This window comes from Clinocottus analis, unplaced genomic scaffold, assembly GCF_023055335.1.
Source record: "Clinocottus analis isolate CAN_PGR_092001 unplaced genomic scaffold, fCliAna1.0.p SCAF_20, whole genome shotgun sequence".
NCBI lineage: Eukaryota > Metazoa > Chordata > Actinopteri > Perciformes > Cottidae > Clinocottus > Clinocottus analis.
In genome coordinates this window covers 2,763,951-2,786,939 of record NW_027175932.1, presented here as the reverse complement: position 1 = coordinate 2,786,939, position 22,989 = coordinate 2,763,951, and the positions used below count along the sequence as shown (strand labels likewise).

The window sequence follows — 22,989 nt, the reverse complement described above, 5'->3', positions numbered from 1 at the left end:
TGTGTGTGTGTTACCTGGATGAGGTTGGCTTTAGCCATGTGGTAGGTCAGGAATCTGATCCAGTAGAGGCATTCCTCGTCTCCTGAAGTGGGGTGTCCGTCTCTGTAGTGCCGCTGGTACTGATGCACCACCTTATTGTGGAGGCTCTGAAACACAAACAGTAATGTTCATGTCTGCCCACTAAACAACAACAAAATAAGATTCAAATCCAACAAGTTTGAGCTCTCAAACTCGCCTCCAGCTGCGTGCGATTCTGCTCCACCAGGAAGTCCAGCTGGAGGTCGTGGAGGTAGTACAGGTAGGGCTTGTTGTGGCTGTCCACAAAGAGCAGAGACTTGTTGACAAACTCCTGGAGGATGTCCTCCACCTCCTCCGGCTCCAGGTCCCACAGAAGAGACAGCACCTGGAGAGAGGAAAGCATTTTCTGGGAAAAAGCATCCAGCTAAAAAAAAGCCCAAACACTGGAACACAGTGGGTTTTTTCATCCTTTATATCTAGAAAAAAAAGTTTGCTTTTTCCACTATAAAACCAAAAGAGACACTTGTGTACGCATGGGTAAGGCCGGGTTACACCCGCAGACAGTAAACAACAATGCACGCATTTAAAATGAAGACCATTGCTCCTGTGGTGTCCTGTGCAGCCACACCTTGGCGGGGACTTTGCTGTCCTTCTCCAGCACCGTCAGGTCCTTGTAGAGCTCTCGATGCTCGTCGGGGAGGACCTCGATGCTCGCCGCCATGGCTTGGTCGAGGGCGTCGTAGTCGTAAGACGACGACTTCCTGATGCGCTTGAACTGCTTCTGCTGCAACTGGCGGAGGTAGTAACACCAGCGGTTGGGTTTCTCTCGGAGCAGAGCCCCGATCAGGGACATCACCAGCGGGGAACCTGGGACGATGGCACGGAGAATCAGAAATGTGTGTGTGTGTGAGTGTGTGTAAAACACAAGATGGGAACCTGCATACTAATACTTTATGACGCTGTTAAAAGGGTCATTTAGTGTCATTAGCAAATGCAAAATCCTTTTATAATCCTGTAAGAAACAATAGAATATTTTAGATGCATAAAGCAAATGATACATGGAAAAACATCTGTAAATATATTGTGAAAAATATTTACCTTTGCATTCTCTGACGATGCTGCGAGCCTCCTCTGGAAGTCCGTGGAGTTTGGTATTCGTGTACAGAGCGAGGATCTCCAGTCCCTTGGTTTCATCCAGACCGCTCGCCACTTCCACATTGTACTTGGCGCCTACAACATAAAAAGGTAAAGCACACACATTTTTGGAGGCTTTTCCAGTGTTTAATTCATTCAAATGTGCAGAGGAGGAGGGAAAAAGGGCTCATACCGCTGACAGAGTCAGCGAGGCTTCTGTTTCTGGTGGTCAGAAGTATCCGACAGTGGAGATCAAACGCCTTCAGCACTGAACTGTCCCAGATGTCGTCTAGAATCAGCAGCGCTCTGAAGCCCAAAGAGAAGCAGACGAGCGATTGCAGTCGTATTTAATCGACAATAATATGCATCTAAATCATGTCGACGTGAACAAATAGCGACCTTGGGTATCTGCGCAGCATGAGGAAGCGCAGCCGCTCTTTGGCCTCGTCCAGAGTGTTAGGGGCCCGGTGGAGCGACTGGGAATCGAGGCTCTGCTCCAGACGAAAACACAGGGACTGGATCTTCACCAGCAGGTCCGGTTTGTCCAGCTGGCCGATGGACAGCCAGTGGATTCCTCCGGGAAAGCACTCTGCGGATAGAGGAAGAGGAGAGGGAGCAAAAAGACATGCAAGACGGGCGAGAGGTGAAAAGCTACAGGGAACTGAAGCAAACAAAGATGTCTGACGTTTTGTACAATTAATGAGAAAGAAAAATCTGCCTGGTTACTACACTTTCATGCTTTTGTCCTTCCATAGTTTCAAAGTAAGGCATGCCGATGATAGCTAGCGTTAGGTAGTGGCAGTCAGTCAAAGATTATTCACCTTCGATGAGTCCATGGTGTCTGGCGGCCTCGGCAGCCAGGACGGATTTGCCCGAGCCAGCCATGCCGAAGACGGTGACCCAGCCGGGCTCCTTCTGCAGCCGGTAGAGTTTCTCCCTGACGCGGTTCACAAGCTCTGGTCTGCTGACAAACACCACGGGCCTCTGTGGCACGCCGCCTTCACTGAGCACTGTCTGGACTGTCAGGACCAACAGGGAAAGGCATCGACACGAGATATTAAGTCAAAAGCATGAATACAATAAAAAGGTGTTGAAGTTTTCAACATTTCACGTGCACAAAATGACAATGAAGAATTGACCTGTCAACATATTTTTTTTGTTTTATCTCACAATGTATCGACCTACTATAGCAGCCAAACATGCTACATGATCCCCAAAAAGCACTCAAACACCCACCATAAGGTGTGCAGCAATCAGACGAGTGTGAATGTGCCGCAGGTAAAACGCGGGGAAGGTCATGATGAAGCAGATTGGCCAAATCGTTGTAAGCCTCCTTGACCATTGCATTGTAGAAGGAGATGTAGGCACGGTTGTCCTTCCTGAGCAGCAGCTCCAGCAGGGCCACAGCCTGATCCTTCCTGGTGGGCTGGAGGGAGAGGGACTATGTTATATATTTAAGAGAAAGCAAGCTTTAAAAGGCAGTCTAGAAATATCTGAAACCCACCATGTGATACAATAAAAGTAGGAAAACCTAGAACGAACGTGCACAACACAGCAATTTCAACTTTAGATTCCTAAAAAATAGATTATTCAAATAACAGTGGAAAAAAACATCCCGAACAAATATATTAAAGTCACTTTTAGAAGGAAACCAGGACACAAAGCATCTAAAAAATGGCCCCTATTTATGAATAATTTCTCCTTCACCTTTCCCCCTTGAGCAGAGGCTCACCTGGGTCCTGATCCTCTCCTCCTCGTCCACACTCAGCACGCCGTCACTGATCATGTGGTCCATCAGGTAGGAGGGCTTGATGTCCTGCTCCAGTCTGTGGCGAACGCGCAGCAGACAGCTCCGTGCACCTTCCTCCAACGCCATCTCTGCACAACGCGCCGACCATGCAGGATCCTGTTGCTCTGCAAATCATTGAGGGCGTCATACGACATACACTACAGGGCCAAAAGTCTGTGAACACCCACCCACACACTGCAGCCATGTTACAACCTGTTATTCCAAAAGCACTGTGCAAGAATACACTGTAATAATAGCCTCTTCTTTTCTGGGAAGGGTCTTTTTTTCCACTTGATTTTTGGCACATGGCTGCAGGAATGTCTCCCATTCAACTACAAAAGGATGAATGCATTCTTCCACTATGTTCCTTTGTATTTATCTACTTCTATACAGTCAAGTTCATCCATAAAAGGAATTATTGCTTTACGCACCACACTTTACTGTCATGCTATGGCCGGAAGTAGATTACCCCAAAATTGTTGCTACACACCTACAACACCATCGTATGCTGCGATATTCATTTCTCTAACTTTGGGCGTCGTGGTTGTCTAAACTACAGATCCAGCAAACACTTTTATTTCATGTACTTACACACAGTACAAACAAACACGAACCCGGAAGATCCAACATATGAAACTGCAAGGGCTCATCGGCTGTTCACAGAGGCCATAACAAGGTAATACTCTCCAACACATAAGTTACATTAAGCAGAGTTTAAGAAGTCTACGTGATATTCTGATCTAATGTAAGAGACGACGTACCGACCTTGTAAATATCACTTTTATCGGATCATTCCTTCCAGAACAGGATCAATAAAATGGTGAGCGAGCAGTGTGCACAGGTAGTTTTACACAGTTCTGCAGCGCCTGTCAATCAATGCTGAACTAAATACACACACTGTATGTCAGGGCTTAACTTGACTCCTCTCATTCACCTACGTTAGTCACTGACACACGTTTCTCATTTCAATACTTGTCTCGACAAGTTCACTTATCGCACTCTGACCTGCTGCTGAATTAGACAAAGAAAGTAGTCGCCGGTAGATACTTACGGACGTCTTTTTTTCTTTGCCGGGGAAGATATATGTTGAACTGTATATAATTGTACGTTCTCTAAAAATAATCCAGTGTACGATAAAGGAATGTATTTCTCTGTGAACGATGTACTACACGCCCAATTTTTAAAGAAGAGAGCTTCCTGGTTCACAACAAAAACAACTACACCCGGTGAGAAGCGGCCAATTGCAGGGCGAGGTTAGAAGCACGTGACTGGTGAGATCACGCGTTTCAAGAATTTGTAACTAGGCAAACTGACGATGCATTCACTGACTCCTCATCTGCTCGGAAATAAGCGTGTTTGATCATTTTTATGGCTTTTTTTGGCAACGCTTTAGCCTTTTACTCATTTGCAACGAGTTTAACCAAAAGCTGTTGTGTACAGTACTTTTTATCTAAATGCGTGACACACTCGCAATGCGTTCTGTCAGCTAAATTTCACATTGTTTGGTCACCCAAAAAGTGTCCATTTTTGTTTGTAAAGCTTGTATTACAAGGTTTTTGGACTGCATTTTAAGGCAACATTACTGCCTAGTGACAGCAACTGATGAGCGCATGGCATGTTGTTTGTTCTGCAGTGCAGTGAGGTATTGATAATGCAATTATAAGTTGCCATAAATAGATAAACTGACCCCTCTGTTTATTTTTTATTTTTTGCAAGATTTTATGATTAAAAAATGCTGTTTACATGTTATCTGCGTTTCTTATTCCACCATCTCCCTTATGTGTATTTTATTATAAATATAATGTATAGGCCTCCAGGCCTACACCAACACAGTCCAACTTGTGTTCGCGGGACTGCGGAAGTGCTGACAATCACACACATATTTATCTGGAAGTGTATAACCATCAGATAAATGAAATGAAAAGTACTTTATTAATCTCCAAGGAGAAATGGTGAAAACTGGATCCCACATTGAATTTATGGATCCAAAAAGTATGGGACGTCTATCTAATGGGGTCATGGCTATAACTTGAATGATAATGAAAGTGTTTTTGTGACTTTTCTGTGCTTATAAAAAATGTGAAACCACTTGGTACACAGAATTTTAGTCTGACATGAGTATTTACAGATGTAAAAGCGAATGATTGTTTTCAATGATAATTTTATTGAATCCGTTGTGTGATGTAAAAAAGGTGGGGCAGGGCTCTGTATGTTGTCTACTGTCACAGTAAACACCACGCAGACTTATAAAGGTGGAGCAGGACTCTGTATAATAATAATAATAATACATTTTATTTGTATTGCACTTTATATTTCAGCAAGATCAAAGTGCTACAGAGCAGAATAAAACAAGAACATTTTTAAGATATATTTAAAAGCAGAGCCTATAAAAGATATTTTAGCAGTACGCTTTCTTAAAAAGGTGAGTTTTTAGGTCACGTTTAAAAGCCTCTGCAGTCTGTATGCATTCAGTATGTTGTCTACTGTCCCAATAGACAACACCCCCCCCCCCCCTCCAAACACACACACACACACACACACACACACACAGACACACACACACACACCATTGTGAGTCTGTGTGTTGTCTACTGTGACAGTAGACAACACACAGACTCACAATGGTGGGGCAGGAATCTGTATGTTGTCTACTGTCACAGTAAACAACATATAGACTCACAAGAGGGTGGGGGGGCAAGACTTTTTTTGTCTACAATCACTTTAGACAACACACAGACTCACAAAGGGGAGGAGGGGGGGGGGACTCTATATGTTGTTTACAATCACTGTAGACAACATACAGACTCACAAAGGTGGGGCAGGACTCTGTGTGTTGTCTACTGTCCCAGTAGACAACACACAGACTCACAATGGTGGGGCAGGAATCTGTATGTTGTCTACAATCACAGTAGACAACACAGAGACTGGCTCTTGATGTTGCGCTTTTCGAGTGGTGACAGGAGGCGATCTTTGACCGAGGAGGCAACGCAGTTCCCAAACGCTGGTTCCTCTAATTTCATGGACGACACCGCCGATTTCGCACCGCCATACTTCTTACAAAGCTCATTAAAAACGTCCTCGTTGTGTTTTTTAAACATTTCGTTGGTGGGTTTAAAATCGACACCCTGGACTTCGGTCCACGTTCTTTCAAACAGACGCCTGACGACGACCTCTGTGTTTGTAACGTTCCAGTTCAATTTCCCTTTCTGCAAGAGCAGCGAAACCACATTCTTCACGAGCATCAGGACGAATCCTTTCCTTTTTTCTTGCAGTGCTGCCGCATAGCGAGACAGTTCAGCACGTGGTTCCTCCTCACGTATTGGCTCCGGAGACTCTGAAGATAGGTCGTCCTTGAAGCTGAAGACCGTCGATTCACTTGGTGACTGAGTCTGATCGATCATTTTGTGTGTGTCGATGCTAACGCTTGTCTCGTCCACAAAAGTCCACAGTTGTGTCAGTGCCACAATGTACTTTTCAGTGAGTGACTGACTGGACGATGCTCTGCTTCTTATTTCTTCTGGGTTGAACTCGGCCTTCATCCCATTTTTGAAGTGGCAGGAGAGGTAATCTTGCATTTCCTCTGGGATTGTACACCTGGCCACATTTGAGCAATACAAAAACATGAATGAATTTTGATCGATGTATGACATTGCTTCAACATCATCATCAGTGTTGAATTCCTCCCCGGTTGGATAGAGCTGCTCGTACCTTTTCTGGTCTTTAAGGACTAGCCAAAGAAAGGCTTTTGTAAGAGCTTCAACCTCCTCAGGGATTCCCACTTGTGTCAGATCACACTCATCACCTGTCATCTCCTCAATGGTGTTGTTCATCATATAGTTCACTCTCGCAAGAATAATTTCCATTTTGTCCATCTCCCATACCATGCGTGGTGCGAACGAACCTTTACTGGTACAACGTCCTGTTGTTGCTTCATCTCTCCTATCAGTCGGTAACAGACTATTCGTCTCCAACCATTCATCCATGATGCACTTCAAACTAACACATTTTTCCATTAAATCGGCATACATTTCAATTTCTAGGATATTAGGCCGTTGAGATATGATGTCCAGTTCCTGGTTCAGTTCGGACCACCGAAGTGGACTTTTCACCAGTGTCACCCTTCTTGTACACGATTTCTTATAACGAGTCTTCATGTTATGCTCAATGTCTCGATAATCTTCAAATTGTTCCAGCTCAAACTGAAACTTCGGCACTTGAGTTTGGAGAATTTGGAAGTGCTCCTTCATCTGTTTAAGTTTTATATTTGTCGGATTGTGTACCTTGAATGTCACGAATGACGACGAAGAGCTGTTTAAACTTGACAAAACCTCCTCATACTCCTCCTCCTCCTTCTCCTCCTCCTCCTGGTCCTCCTCCTCCGTCTCCTGCTCCTCCTCCTCCTCCCACTCCTCGTACACCTCATCCTCCTCCTCCTCCTCATTTCCAGAGACTTCCGAAAACTGTGGACTGGTTGTACCATTATACTCAATCATTTTCCTGATAACCTTTCGCAACTCCCTGTCTGTCTCTGGTGACAGGACTTGACCCACACAGATTGTTTCATTTTCATCTGAAATATGTTCGATCTTCGTCGACATCTTGTGCTTTTAAAACGTATTCAAGTTGTAGAACTTCGAACAAATCCAGTTTGAGTTAGTAACAGGAAACAAACGTGGAGCCGCTTGAAAAAAAATCCCGGAAGTAATTGGGCTCTATATATGTAGAGTAGATTGAAGTCACACATTTCGCATCAAAGGCACAAAACGGGTCACTGTTGCCGAGCAACGAACTTAGCGTTCGTTCCAAAGGCGTTCCAAACCCCTTGTCTTCTCGCCAATCAGCGGCATTTCTCCTCTACCGCGCGGACCAATCAGAACGCTCCTCTCGCTGACAGCGCGAGACAGCGGCAGTTTACTTGCTCAGTGCGCATTCAGTGAGCTCGGGAAGGAGCGCTGCCGGCCTCGTAGTTTCTCCGTATATTAACTTTGAACAAAGTTGTCACTTAACGGCTCCTGCCGGCCCGGTAACCGTCATGGCTCGGACCGGCTCCGGTGCCCTCCTCTCCCGCCGTAACGTCAAGCTGGACTCCTTCCTGAAGCGGAACACGGAGCGGGCGGTGTACGAGCGGATCCGAGCACACGAGCCGTGCGTGGTGATATCAGAGACCGTTAATAAGGTGTATATGCACGTGGTGCTGAGCGACGAGCGCGTGTACCTGACTGAATACCCGCCGCGCACGCTCACAGAAGCCTTCAGTTTCGGGCGCGTGCGTGAAGTCGAGCTGGTGAGTTCACGGAATCGCGTTAAACGTTTTATATTTTCCATTAAAAATGCCTGAACACGAACAATACAGCCAACACTAATATTTTATGAACAGAAAAAACTATCGGCTATCGGGCTGTGACGTTAGATTCACATAATTCTCCATTAATCTGAATTTAAATAGTGATATTTGGACTATTAAATGTCAACCAGTTGACTGTGTTGTTATTTTTCTGTCCATCAACTAAACTGTCAGCAACTATTTTGATTATTGACAAAACGTTTGAGACATTCATGAAGTTTTTTTTTTGGTCTTGTTTAATAGTAAAATGAATATTGAATTCCGTTTTGTTTTACTTTATTTATTTATTTATTCATTATTTAGTCAATGGAAAGTAACATAATGTACTTCCTAAGTTTGTTAAATGACTAAAACCTGATTACATTAATCATTTAGTTTGAAATGATGAATTGCTCAAATCTTTCAGTAACACCTGCAAGAGATTTTGACAAAATCTGACTATTTCTTTTTTTTAAATCATTTTTTTCTTATGCGATTATAGGATCTTTTCTTTATTTTTGTGGCAATAACTGTTGAACACCCAGGATGTCTGAGTATCTAACAGCTTGTTCAGGTGTTCAGGATTATAATGTTCCTGTCTGATAAATACACCAACTAATCAAGAAGCCATGATTCATGAGATTAAACTGAATGACCCGGTCTCGACTCCAGGGACTGGAAATAGATTTAAATTTAATGCTTTGTAATATCACATATAACATGGAAAGAGAAGAGTGTGTTTGTGGCAGAACACACTTGTTATTGCCTCTTTGTTATGTTATGTCACGTAGGTCAGAGGTCAAAGGTCAGAGATTTAAATTCCTCCTGACAGAGTTAATCCTGTCTGAATTAAACGGTGTCAGCCTGTGTTGAACTGTGTTGAACTCGCGGAGATTCACTCGGTCTGAAACGCTTCTTCCAACACCTCCGGTGGTCAAAATCAGGCTAATTTCCACTTTTTTCTCATGAATATGAAGACAAATTAAGTATTTTAATTATCTATTAATGTCTTCAGACTATGAACATTAACATCAGGTGTAGTTGTGTGACAGCCTTCCCCTTATTATCATCAATAAACGATACAGAAATTATAAAGCAATCAATTAAAAATAAATACATACTTTAAAAAAATATGTTCTGTTTATGAAATATACTTTCATTAAAATAAATGGAAGTAGAAATAAATACATCTAAAAATAAGTAAATGGAAATGTATAAAGAAAAAATAAAACATCTAAATACATAATGAGAAATACACATCTTCCTGCACTGTAATATTCATTTATCTCTGTTATGTTTGTATTTGTATTCTTTGAATAATGCTAAATATATGAATATAATAATATATTAAAGAGAAAATAGAATAATATATATAACAAAAATAATTGACATTTATTTAACAGTTATTTTATCTATTTTGTGTAAGTTGAAAGCAAAAATTGAGGTAAAAATCTAAACACAAAAAGGAGATATATGTTGTACATTTGACTAAACACTTGAACTCAGATCTTTTATGTCCGTTTCTTCTCTTCAGGTCAACGACCTCCCAGATTTCCTTCATGGGAAGAACCGAGAACTCTGCCAGCACATTCGCATCACCTACGTGACGGACAAGCCTGCTGTGAGGGGCCGTGATTGGCTGAGAAGAGACAAGAGGGCGGGACTTCCTGCCGCAGCCCCGCCCTCTCGCAGGACCAGCCACTGCCCAACAATAACACACACCATAGAAGGTAAAGAGACGTTTTTAAATAGGAATAGTTGTGTAGAATTCTACGCTTCATGTGTTGAAGCTGCATTCCCTCTAATGTCCACCAGGGGGCGACTCCTCTGGTCGTATAGAAGTCTATATAAATGACTCAACTTCTCTCTTGATGTATTCCCTCAGTAAACATTGTAAACATGAGTTTATGTCCCAATCTTCAAGTGAGAAACTCTCCTGTAATTTGGAGAAAATACAAGTTTTGTGTCCGTTATATTTCTTTGGAAGAAAGAAAACTGGTTTTGTTCTGGTTTAGTTAACGACTGTCGCCGTTAAAATGGTCTTTTATTTCCTCCATCATTCGCTCATTTGAAGTAGAAGAGTCTTTGTTTGAATCTTAAAGTGCCGATGAAGAAACACAAAGCCAAGAGCCGAAAAGATAATCTGTAACACGACTCATGTGGACCTTTTGAGTGTAACTCTAACTCCTCGGTGTCTTTTATTTCTCCGACAGGACTTCCTGTACAGAGGTGAGCATCGCACACACACACACACACACACACACACACACACACACCCTCTTCGGTTCGTCAGACGATAGCCGTGAATGGAACCTGAGAGCTTTTACTTTTTAGCTCTGAGTGTCGAACACTCTTTGAAGAAGGTCTGAAAAGAAGCGTGTGTGTGTGTGTGTGTGTGTGTGTGTGTGTGTGTGTGTGTGTGTGTGTGTGTGTGTGTGTGTGTGTGTGCGTGTCCGTGCGCGCGTGCGTGAGTGAGAGACAACAGCACAACAGGTTAAATCTCTTCGGTTTCGGCTGGGGAACATCTAAATAATGCGTGAAGTGAAGGTCTCTCTCTTTCTCTCTCTCTGTCTGTCTCTCTCTGTCTGTCTGTCTGTCTGTCTCTCTCTGTCTCTGTCTCTCTCTGTCTCTGTCTCTGTCTCTCTCTCTCTCTCTCTCTCTCTCTCTCTCTCCGTAATGATCCTCTTCAGTCTCCGGTTGCTCGTGACTTATTTAAGTGACGGAGTCATTGTTCACCGAAATCTTCTTTTAAAATATACGACAGCATTTCATTTAGGGCTGCAGCCGTCGGTTCATTTGCAAATTTCATGTTTTTTTATTCTTATTATTGTTATAAAACTCTTGCTCTGGTGTATTTGGTGCATAAGATAAACAAAATAAGAGAAAATTACAGTATATTTGAATTAAAATGAGTGGTTTTGTGGAATGATTTGTTCCCGGTTTTCTTTTGGTCGCGTCTTCAATCCCTCTGCGTCGTGTGTTTACGCGCCACCGAGGAAGTGACGTCAGGAAGTGCATCGCTGCCGCTAAACGACAACTTGTTGCCAAGTTACAACAAACGTCTTATTAAGCTGGTGTGTGTGTCTGTGTGTCTGTGTGTGTCTGTGTGTCTGTGTGTGTGGTGTGTTATGTAAACTCTGGAAAGCGTAAACGCTGTCTCATGCTTCTCTGTCTTTCTGCTTGAGTGTAGTTCACTCGTGGGAGGTCATTAAACAAACACACACACACACACACACACACACACACACACACACACACACACACACACACACACACATGAGAGACAAGAGATGATGATGGATCTATGGGGAGAAGAATCCCATGACACCAATTAAATAATGGATTAAGCCTCGAGTGTTTTTTTTTAAGGGAAATAAAAACTGAAATATTTTCTGATTCCATATTTTTAAATGTATTTTCTGGTTTCTGCGGCGGGAAAGTGGCCAAAACCAGACTTTTCATAGCACAAACGTCAGAATCGACGTGCGATCGCTTGGTCCCCGTCATGGCCGCCATGGCAGAAGTTAACCTCCTCCACCTTCTTCCCATCTTCTCCCTCAGGAGCCTCGGCGAGCTTCCCGCGTCCACACCCACGCGCTCCGCCTCCTGTCCGGACCCGGAGTCTCTGGGCCTCGTCCGGGTCATCCGGCCCCCCTCCACGGCGCCCACCCCGGCCGGCTCCCCCACCTTCCCTCTATCGCCGACCTCCCCCGACACCGGCCAGGTGCGTTTGTCTTTGAACACCAACATCATTTTTAAACGCTTGTTGATGCCGAACGGCTCAGAAGATGAAAAAACAAACAACCATTGGTGTCGGTCCAGGTCCCGAGGGGGATCGGCTCGGTTCTGTCTCGCCTGCTGAAGCGGGACTCGTCCAGCGGCGGGGAGGAGAGGGAGGCCGAGCTGCACCTGTACGCCGTGTCGGACACGTCCAGACTCTACCTGCACCTGCAGAGCTCGTGGAGCAGCTTCATCATCGTGAGTCCAGATGTTCATGGAGGAGATCTTCATCCACGCGCTGGGTTTTTACTCATTCAGGACTGCCTCCTTCCCTTTTAGAACATCCCTAATGTGATGTTAGTCATATTGGTAGTTCTGCAGACCTGCATTACCCAGAATGCAACACAGAAGACAGATAATAATAATAATGTTCTGTTTTAGCTGTGAAATGAGGAGAAGTTTGCTCCAGTTTTGCTTAGTTTTGGTTTGACTGCTTTCAACATGGCGGCGTTAAGATGTTAAGGTGTGTGTCTGTGTGTGTGTGTGTGTGTGTGTGTGTGTGTGTGTGTGTGTGTGTGTGTGTGTGTGTGTGTGTGTGTGTGTGTGTGTGTGTGTGTGTGTGTGTGTGTGTGTGTCCAGAAGTCCACTCTGTCGTTGGAGTGCAGCCCTTCGCCCGACTCCTGTCCTGGAAAACAACTTCCTGCCATTAGGTAACAGAACTCCGTGTCAACAGGACTGCAACAGGAAGCAGCGGCATTATTCATGACCTGCTGTGTGTGTGTGTGTGTGTGTGTGTGTGTGTGTAGCTGGGAGCGGACCGCTCACCTGTTCGGCCAGCTGAGCTGTGAGCTCCTGCAGGAGGGGATCAGCGTGGAGAGCCTCTACCTGCTGCTGCAGGAGCTCAGGACCGCCGCTCAGCGCAGCGTCGCCCTGCGCCGCCTCTTCTGGAGGGTGAGACGCACAAACACCGCGCCGCTCGACATTATTCATTTCCTCCACGTGCACTGATTACATCTTCATCAACTCGGGGGGTCATAAATCACGCCAGCAGACTATAATTACATAATTTAATCCGCTCTGAAGTCAGCAAACAATTCTAAATGTTCTCTTTTGACTTTGTTATAGTCATTTATCGTCTTCATGAAAACACAATTTAATGATTTATTATTACATATTAGTGTTAATTCATCTCTAATATCTATTGAACTCCTTCAAACAACTAGGTTCATCCAAGCTGCTCACAACACTGTGTTTTACAGATTACATGTGAACGCACCGCCCCAACACTCATTTTCACTGAATATTTAAACACAGATTGATTGTTTAAAATGCAACTTTTTCACAGATAAAATCAAATTCCCACACAAACGCCTCCATTGCCCCGACCCACGAGCGTCACACTGTGGCCCTCTGCGGGCCCTCGAGCCTCGCTTTGGTGCGTTAATACGTTCATATGGTTGTGAGGACTTTCTCTGTTGTGTTTCAGTCCAGCGAGCTGTTCGTCTTCCTGGTTCAGACTCTGGAGGAATCTCTGCACAGCCTCAATGGAGGCTACACGGCAGATCAGCTACTGTAAGCTTCAGAGAGTGTGTGTGCGTGTTTGTGTGTGTGTGTGTGCATGTGCGTGTTTGATCTTAGACCCTTAATCCAATCAGGGAAATCACCTTTCTGGCTGTTTAAGAAGTATTTAACATGTATCATCCTTTAAGTCTTGTATGTCAACTCATACAGAACTATGCACAAGTCATTGGGGTCACATGGTGTATTGTTATAATAACTAATATATATATATATATAATGTGTGTATGTTGTTTCAGTCTGAGCACTCTGACCGTCCAGACGCTCGCCGTCATGTTCAGAGAGACGGAGGTCGAACCGTCCAGACTCAACCTGCTGGCTGCCAAGAAGTAAACTTATATATAAATAATATATATAAATACTTCCTCCTTCAAAAGCACTGATGGAGGGATCCACACCTGTAAACACTCTATCTATCTATCTATCTATCTATCTATCTATCTATCTATCTATCTATCTATCTATCTATCTATCTATCTATCTCCCTCCCTACCTCCTTACCTACCTACCTTCCTCTCTCTCTCTTTCTCTTTCTCTCTCTCTCTCTCTCTCTCTCTCTCTCTCTCTCTCTCTCTCTCTCTCTCTCTCTCTCTCTCTCTCTCTCTCTACCTCCAGAGGAGCCTTGGCCTCCAGAATGCTGCTCGCCATGATAATTTGTAACGCAGATCCACAAAGATCTCCGGTTGACTGCGGGGTGAGCGGTTCCCCTCTCACATCCGTGTTGTTGTTGTTGTTGTTGTTGTTGTTGATCTGTTTTGTACTGAACGTCCTGCTGTCCTCCTCTCCGGCTGCAGGCCTTACTGTCCGAGTACCTGGACGCCGCCTGCTCGCTGCTCTTTGAGCTGCTGCTTCTCGGCCACAACGTGAGTTCAAGCTGCCGGGGTTTCATCCCCATGCAACCTTTTCCCTTCCCTGGGATGGTTTTAGCCTGGCAGGAGACGGCCATTTTGGATTTTAAAAAGTTAAAAAACATGTCTATAATGATCAAATAATTGGCTAGTTGCATATTCAGTGTGTAAAACGGGAGCGTCTCCGATCAACCTGTGACTTTACCCCCTTATATTTTAACTTCAGGCCAGCAGATGTTCACCTGCTGACAACTTCCTGTCTGTTGGCTGGATCCTCGGAGTCCTGCAGCCTCATCCTCACATGGTAAACTCCCTTCTTCCTTCTCTCCTTCCCTCTCTCCTTTTCTCCCTCCTTCCCTCTCTCCTTCTCTCCCTGTGTTTAGCAGAGACGTCTCATGTGATCAGTGAAGAAACACTGGCGTCATATTAGCGTCCTTTCTTAACTTTGTGCAGTTTTGTTGTTGTCTCTTTGGTTCCCACAAATCAAACAGAGTGAGACATCTCTTTAGATGGATATCGCCGATTTCAACTTCATAGTTAACTTAATAGTTTGACTGTCAGTATTTGACTCAATCATATTCCATGATCATCTATAAACGATATTAAAGGACTGAAGGCGTGTCTGTTTTTAACAAAAGTGTGTTATAAGTAAAAGAGGACGTCTCCGCTCGTCTCTCTGCAGCTGTCCTTCGTCGGGTACCAGGTCCGGCAGGTGGTGCTGGTTCTGTCGGACCCTCAGGACTCGTCTCTGAGTCCGCTTCAGTCCGTCCTGCTGTTCCAGCGCTGTCGCCTCCTGCTGGCCTGCCTGCAGTACAACAAGCAGCTGGCCCAGCACCTGCGCTCGCACTTCAGAGAGGAGTTCATGTTGGTTCTGCTCACAATCAACAATAATAATCAGACATTTTATTGGTATAAGACTTCAAAAAGGTTCTCAAGGCGCTGTTTTCCCCTCCAGGTACTTCGTGAAGCTGTCGTGCGCTGAGCAGAAGCTGCCGCCTCACTACCCGATCAGCCAACCGACGCTTCAGCTGATCGAGCAGATCCTGAGTCTCCATCTGCACAGATGAGCGTACACAAACACACACACACACACACACACGAACACACGCACACACACACTTTGAACGAAGGAACTCAGCAGAAATGGCCGCACTTCTTTCTGCCATGTGTTTTGTTTACGAAATGTTCCTTTAATGCTGTAACGCAGAAGTCTTTCTGCCTTTGTGTCGATGTAGAGCTTGTAAATCTGCAGACGTCCTCACAGGATGAATAAACCAGATTTAAGGAGACGTTGTCGAATCCAAAAAGTGCATCTACACATTGAGGAATATTTACAATAGATTGCGTCTAACTGAGGAAGACACTGGTCATAATATAACTCAAAATAATAAGCACTTTAAAAGGAACTCAAGACACTTTAAATGGTAAAAACAAACAATAGAAACAACAACAATGAATGTTGAGTTTACTGTGAGCAGATAGTGCATCAAAAGGATTAAAAAAGGAATAAAAAGCAGATTGAAGTGTTTGAAAATATGTATTTAATCGGTTCATTTCTTTTTTTATTAAATAAAGTTTGACTGCTGAGAATAGAATAATCATTTTTATGATTTATATGATGTAAAAGGTTATTTAAAAAATACAATTTTCTCTAGAAATCCACAGCTTGCATTGATTTCACTGTCAAAAGTTGACATTTGCGGATAATTAAAGGAATATTTCGCCGCTGCTCTCCGTGCTTAAGAGACACGTTGAACAAATCACAACCCTGCAGACGTCATTTAATTGATTTATTTGCACTTTTATCAAACTTAACAAAACTATAATGTCGTTATACACAAAGAAAAAAGACACGTTGTCTTTTATCACAGCTGATCATCAGATTCAGATAAATAATTCCCCCAAAAATATGAATTTAACATCCATTCATGCGTCAAAGGAATGTATTTAGATCACACGAACATATGATATAAAAATATGTCTCTAACCTCGTGTTACCTTGAAATCTTGAAGAAAACGTAGTTAAAAGATAGAAAAGTCAAGTACATGAAATAACTGGAGGCAGCACTCGGTGCCTCACTGATACACCAAGTATTCCTTTAAAATAAAACATATTCATTTGAGGGAATATTGGCTTTGTGGATGCTAAATAATACAAATAAAGGCACAATTTGAGCATCATGAGCGTCATGTTAATCCCTCAGAAGAAAAGATCTTCACACGGTCACAACGAACCAATTTAAATTATAAATAAAGATAAACAGCACGACAGGAAAAGGGGAAAAATAAGTATTTTTTTATATTAAAGTGCACTGTCCCTTTAAGAGCCAGCAGGAAGTCCATCTCTTCAGAGATCTGTGCGTTCGACTGATTTTTGCACAAAGATTTTGTTCATCACAAGACGAAACCAACACTATGATCATAACTAAATACATCTGTGAGTGTAAATGATATATATTATATTTATTATGTGTATATATCTTCGGCGGCTTGATCTTATACCTTCTAACTATTGTGTTACATTCCAATAAAACACTATGAAGTCAACACGAGTTGCGTTGTGTTTCATAAACTGTTGTCTGCGTGTTCCTCAGATTATAATCTGCATATAAGCCATAACAACATGAAGGGATATGAGACATCGTTAGTGGGAAAACGTATTTAGTTCAGCGTGTTTTAAACTGCACAAAGAGACAGTTTAGGAGCTTTGTTCTCTCTGTGAACAAGACCTTCACTTTCATATTCCTTCTTTCATTTCTAGTTTAAGCTACTATTTAATAAATGAAGATTATAATCCACATTTGTACTTTAAATTACTTTTGCTTTGAACCGTCTTGTGTGGCACTGCCTTTTATTAAGTTAAACTATATTCATTTTGTGCAATAAAAGTACTTTTATACACATTTATTTTCCATCTGTATATTGAATATTCTTACGGTTTAATTTTTAATTTTGCTTTATGACCGTTCTACTGTTTATTTATATTACTTGATATGAATAAAATCTGTATTTACTTGTGAGCAATTCTGCTGTAATCCTGTAATTTCCCCACTGAGAGGACTAATAAAGGATTATCTTATTTCATATGTGTTTATATTGTATTTAATTGTATTGATGTATCAAATTGTGTTTCTTTTCTTCTTCTTTTGTAAAAACCTTGTTTTTAAAAGGTGATATTCAAATGAACTAAAACCAAGACGTTAAACGAGTAATAATATTGACTTTACATCTATTTCAGAGTTCAGTTTATATGATGATCATAATTATCAGAAGCAGAAGTCGTTACGTCTCAAACTATCTTTGTATTTTATGTTTTTCCTGCGTCACAATATCCGCTTACATAAAACGCAGCTTCGTGCTGTAGACGCAGTACCGTCCTTTGGCCACTAGGTGGCAGTATGACGTCACTCCATTAGCTCTCCTCCTGTTTCAGGCCATAACTTTAATGTTAAACAGTAAACGATGATAAGAAGTTGTGATAGTGGATGATGCACCTTTGTTTCTTAATATTTTACACATTAAAGGCCGATATTAACACTTAATTAAGATATTATGGCAATAAACCTCTGTAAAAAAAAGTACAAATTATGATACATACTTCAATATAAATCGTTTTAAATGTGCCAAATGTACAGTCAAACAAGTAAATAACATCTAAAAACATGCAAAATGCTCTATAATATGTAAATTAGACACACAGGGAAATAAATATGATTGAATAAATGAACACGTGATTGCAGCACGATGCACTTTTTCTTCTGGCAAAAATAAATACTAACAATCTATCATCTTCTTGCCGGGAAAAAAAAAAAGCATGATGGTTTTTGCTGTTACCAGGCAACCGAGGGCTTGATAGGCGAGGACGGCGGCGCATGTGGAGCTGACGGCTGCACATGCACACCTCCAGCGCACCTGAGTCAAGATGTGCTGCATTGCATCAAGACGCTGGGAGGCTGCAGGGAGACGAGCTCGCTGCTCATGCTGCAACACCTGCAGGGATGTCCATGCACAACGCATCGATGTCCAGTTTAACCAGTGGTTTTCTACGGGGTTTCCTGTGAGAATGTTGTAAATGAATCAATAATCAATGCATAATCTTCTTTTTTTGGGCATTGGGAGGCCTGATTGTGAGACTCAACGCCCTCAAAACTCTCTTAAAACTCCTGATTTTGTTGTTTTTCCTCTCCTGCCTTTCTCATCAGTTTCTGCAGTGTCACGCTAAGAAAATACGAAAAAGAAAAAGGGCCTCTGGCATCACGACAGGCGGAGGACAGATGGTCGGGTACCAGCTCCGACGTACGTATACGAGGAGAAGCCCCGGCACAACGGATGAATCATCGATCCGCCAACTGTTCCTCTCGGCACGGCCTCCCGGTCCACATCACCCACTCATTGTTTTCACGGCCTGGCAAAGAAAATGAAAAGGAGGACGGGGGGGAAACAAAAAGAATTGTATCGCGGAGAATAAATCTTTCAGCATCTTCATGAGCCTCGGCGTGATCGCTGCATGTTGTGCTTTGTGTGTTTTGAGGTGTGAAGTATTTATGATCTGGCGTTAAGTTCCTCAAGGAAAAACGACTTTTTGCTGCAGACACACCTTCACTTCTCTAACTGAGGATTAGCGCTAAACACGAGAGCTGCTTTTCTCTGCGTACGCTTGAAGGAAATACACTTCTATTACAGCGGAAATGTCTTTTATCCGGATTCCACACGAGTCAAAAGTGATGTTTTTATTGAGCGAAGTATCTTCTGCTTCTTAAAAAGATTGTAGTTTAAATGTGTGCGTTTCATTTAAGTTATTTCCACCATAACTGAGGATGTGAGTCGTACAATAAGTACTCTTTAACTCATCCCACCAGATGAGGATCAGGACGCACAGCAGCACAAACATTTATTTATTTAGAACAGCAGCTTTGCTCCTGCAGCCTTCACTCAGGTCAACACTTTATGATGACATCAGCGCCCTGATGTGTCGCTTTGTGTACTTTTATCATCACGTTTGTCTTGTGTTTGTTGTAATGTGTGTGTTTGTTGGATGCCTCGCTTTCTACTGCAAGTCGACCCACAGGTTTAAGTAAAGTAAAGTAACCAACAACTGCGTGACCTCTGACCTCTGAAACATCGTTCATTAAAGTCAAGGTTTCATCTCGCTGTCCCTCTCCAGGTGGTACACGATGTTGGTGAACATTTACTACACTATTGAGAATGTCTTCATCAGAGAGGGAGGGAGGGAGGGAGGAAGGTTTAGAGAGGTAGGGAGGAGGGGAGGGAGGAAGGTAATTGGAGAGGTAGGAAGCTAATGAGGGAGGGAGGGAGGCAGGTAGGTAGGAAAGAAGTTAGATAGTTAGTGAGGTAGGTAGGGAGGAGGGTAGGTGAGTAGGTCGGTGGGGAGGGAGCGAGGGAGGGAGGCAGGTAGATAGGGAGGTAGGAGGTAGGGAGTAAGAGAGGGAGGGAGGTAGTTATTTAGGGAGGTATGGAGGTAGTTGGGGAGGTAGTTAGGTAGTTAGAAGTTGTCAGCGTCAGTCAGAGCTGACGGAGCCGCTGATTGGCTCCCTTCCGCCCGCGGGGCTCCAGGCTCCGCCCCCTCCTCCGCGTCCCGCCTGCGCTGCGCTTGTTGCAGTGCGCGCGGAGGGTTTGTGCGCTCTCCGGTTACGCGCGTGAAGTTCTGGACATCGAAGACACCCGGACACACTCCCAGAGGGGAAGGAGCGACTGAGGAGAGGCTGGGAAATACAAACCAAACAGCGCAGACAGCTGAGGAGGCGAGAGGAGAAGGAGGAGGAGGAGGAGGAAAAAGGGAAGAAACAAAAACAAAAAGCAGGTAAAACGAGTTTGCGGCATTTAATCGCGAGACCAAGCATACCCAACAGTATGCGGTGCAGCGATGGCCGGCAATGGTAAGACCGTCGTGAGGACGCTGGAGGATTTAACGCTCGACTCTGGTTATGGTGGAGCCGCGGACTCGGTCAGGTCGTCCAGCGTGTCGCTGTGCTGCTCCGACACGCCTCTGTCCATCGCGCACGGGGGCAACGGCTGGCATCTGACGGAATCCATGCACAGCCGACAGAACAGCCTGGACACGGTGAACACCGTGCTGGCGGAGGACACGGACACGCTGGAGTGCTCGGGTCAGTGCGCCAAGCTGACGGAGCTGGAGGACGTGCCGTGGAGCCTCGGCGAGGTGGAGGGCGCCCTGCGGAAGGACGAGGAGCTGATGGCGGGCGACCCGCCGCCGGAGGTCCTGGCGCGGCTGTCGGCGCTCATCGGCCGCGCGCTGGTGCGGGTGGCGCGGGAGGCGCAGCGGCTGAGCCTGCGCTACGCCCGGTGCACCAAGCACGAGATCCAGAGCGCCGTGAAGGTGGTGCTCTCGTGGACCATCTCCGTGAACTGCATCGCGGCGGCGCTCAGCGGCCTGTCGCTCTACAACATGAGCACCGGGGACAAGTTCAGCCGCGGGAAGTCGGCGCGCTGCGGGCTGGTGTTCTCCGTGGGGAAGTTCTTCAGGTGGATGGTGGACAGCCGGGTGGCCCTGCGGATCCACGAGCACGCCGCCATCTACCTCACCGCGTGCGTGGAGAGTCTGTTCAGGGAGGTGTTCGGCCGCGTGCTGCGCAGCGCGCTGGTGGAGCGGGACAACGGGGTGCCCAAGTTTACGCTGGAGACGCTGGAGCAAGCCATCAACGGCGACTCGGAGATCTGGGGGCTGCTGCAGCCCTACCAGCACCTCATCTGCGGGAAGAACTCAAGCGGTAAGAGCAGTGGGGGCAGACAGAGATCCACGAGATAAAACATGGCGGCAGAGGCGATTTATGCGTAAATGTGATTTTACGCATCGTCACTTTTGGTGCTCGATGTGTCTCCATCGGGTTTCAAATCAAATCCCCGAGGAGTTTTAATGCCAACGTGCACCAGGAAGCATCTAGAAACAAGTGGATGTGTCTTTAGCTGAGGAAAGTTCAGTTTTCTTGTGCAAAAACATGATTAAAACAAGTTTTAAAATACTTAAATAAGTCAAATATCCTCATTTTGGATTGATTTGTTTAAGAAAGACACTTTCGTCAGTGCACGAAGGGGTAATCTGCTTGGTGTGTAGCCCACAGGGAAATGTGATATATGCACAAAGTGTGTGATTATGCTGACGGGTGTCATTGAGGCCCCCAAACAAAAGCACTTGACAGGTGCTTGAATATTCATCACCTCAAGGCCCGCCTCTGACACAGGAACTGCCTTTTTTTCCTGGTTATCAAAGCAAACCTGCAGCCTGCAGTCAGAAAGAGCATTTAGGATCAAACAAGCTCAGCTTTGTGCTCTCACACTCTCATTAGAGTCAGGAATGTCAACATTAACGCCTTTTGTTGTGTGTCTTTGTGCGCGCTGTGGCGTCGAGGAGCAGGCTCCTGATGCCGATGCTATTACTGTCTCGCTCCAGAAGGTGTAAGCCGGTCCTTCTCGTTCATCCAAAAAAGCCCCGAATGAGCTGCTGGCGGAAACCACAAAGCAGAAGGGACTTGAAATGTTGTCCTTCAGCCGAGAGCCAAACCGGGCCGCGGCAATATTGACCGAAAGAATCACACTGCAGCTCTTTTTTTGCAAAGTGTTGCGGCGTGAGTCTCTCTCTCCCTCGCTTCTGTTTTTGTTTTTAGCACGAATGAAACGAGGCGATGAACCGAGACACCTGTGACCCGATGAGCTGCACACCGCTCTCACGTGTTCGTCCTTTAGGTCAAACCCGCGAGATGAAACAGAAAAATAAAGAATTCAAAGCGTAAAAAAAAACGCTTTGTACGTTGGAATGTTTCTATTTTTGGTCGGTTGTCGACTGAATAGCGTCACCTTGAGCTCGGAGGCGTCACCTCGTCGTGTTTCAGCACTGAAACTATCAGTTTCTCTCATGAAATGGACTTTAAATGTCAGAGGACAGTGAGAGAAACGGCTGATCCCAGTTCATCCAACGGTTCATCCTGTACATGAACACAAAACCCTGAGAAGCAGAACATCTCTTTGTAATTATCAAAACACTTGATGGTTCATCTTCTTGGTTTCGGGGACTTTTTCCTCAAAACCATTGCTGCTTTTGTCTTGAAACCTCAGTGGAGGTTTGAACGAAGCAAAAGCGTGGACTCACAACTTCCTGTTTGGTCATGTGACCCACACAGCCACACAGACTTAGAGACATCTGCGACTCATTGGGTCAAAATCAACGCTAATAGCTCGTATTTATGAATGAATTGGCTCCTAAAAGTTGTGAAACACAGATCCACAGCGTGCCGGAGCGACACGATACCGCTGACGAGCGTCGGCTCTTTGAAACCTCACGAGAGCGACAACACATCCGCCCCACACACACCTGGTTTCCTCACTTCCTGCAGGTGGAGGCGTCGCTCCCGACCTCCACGTCCGACCCCCCCACCCCTCCTCTCTCTCCTCCGTCGCGTCAACCCAACGAGCAACAAGCAGGGATTCGTCATCGGGGTCATCGGCTTCCCAAACCCGCCGGGGTCTTTTTTTTTTTTTAATGTTCTGGATCCCGGATGACTTGATTGCATCTGATCACGTCTGCTGCCCGTGACCTTCCCCCG

At 44.6% G+C, this 22,989-nt stretch overlaps 3 protein-coding genes across 6 annotated transcripts in view; 2 read left to right on the top strand and 1 right to left on the bottom strand.

Annotated features, from left to right (window-relative positions):
• apaf1 (apoptotic peptidase activating factor 1) overlaps nucleotides 1-4,263 on the bottom strand; it is a 30,250-nt gene extending 25,987 nt beyond the window's left edge. For all 3 annotated transcript variants that reach the window (XM_068587053.1, XM_068587055.1, XM_068587054.1), the window contains exons 1-10: nucleotides 3,993-4,263; nucleotides 2,885-3,066; nucleotides 2,389-2,578; nucleotides 1,974-2,171; nucleotides 1,552-1,741; nucleotides 1,346-1,458; nucleotides 1,117-1,248; nucleotides 647-885; nucleotides 236-403; nucleotides 15-146 (exon numbers count right to left, since the gene is read on the bottom strand). In XM_068587053.1, coding sequence (XP_068443154.1) covers nucleotides 15-146; nucleotides 236-403; nucleotides 647-885; nucleotides 1,117-1,248; nucleotides 1,346-1,458; nucleotides 1,552-1,741; nucleotides 1,974-2,171; nucleotides 2,389-2,578; nucleotides 2,885-3,028 — 1,506 coding nt within the window. In that variant the 5' untranslated portion in view covers nucleotides 3,029-3,066; nucleotides 3,993-4,263. The remainder of the gene's footprint in view (nucleotides 1-14; nucleotides 147-235; nucleotides 404-646; nucleotides 886-1,116; nucleotides 1,249-1,345; nucleotides 1,459-1,551; nucleotides 1,742-1,973; nucleotides 2,172-2,388; nucleotides 2,579-2,884; nucleotides 3,067-3,992) is intronic.
• Nucleotides 4,264-7,809: 3,546 nt separating this feature from the next.
• cunh12orf56 (chromosome unknown C12orf56 homolog) lies at nucleotides 7,810-15,699 on the top strand. The gene is made up of 14 exons (XM_068586976.1): nucleotides 7,810-8,225; nucleotides 9,799-9,994; nucleotides 10,478-10,493; nucleotides 11,826-11,988; nucleotides 12,087-12,242; nucleotides 12,624-12,694; nucleotides 12,791-12,935; nucleotides 13,471-13,556; nucleotides 13,802-13,891; nucleotides 14,178-14,256; nucleotides 14,357-14,425; nucleotides 14,637-14,714; nucleotides 15,093-15,274; nucleotides 15,366-15,699. The coding sequence occupies exons 1-14, from the start codon at nucleotides 7,974-7,976 to the stop codon at nucleotides 15,475-15,477; spliced, it is 1,695 nt and encodes a 564-aa protein (XP_068443077.1). The 5' UTR covers nucleotides 7,810-7,973; the 3' UTR covers nucleotides 15,478-15,699.
• Nucleotides 15,700-20,070: 4,371 nt separating this feature from the next.
• Nucleotides 20,071-22,989, top strand: part of LOC137791248 (ankyrin repeat and BTB/POZ domain-containing protein 3-A) — a 122,105-nt gene continuing 119,186 nt past the window's right edge. For both annotated transcript variants that reach the window (XM_068585975.1, XM_068585974.1), the window contains exon 1: nucleotides 20,071-21,159. In XM_068585975.1, the coding sequence (XP_068442076.1) occupies nucleotides 20,295-21,159 (865 nt within the window). In that variant the 5' untranslated portion in view covers nucleotides 20,071-20,294. The remainder of the gene's footprint in view (nucleotides 21,160-22,989) is intronic.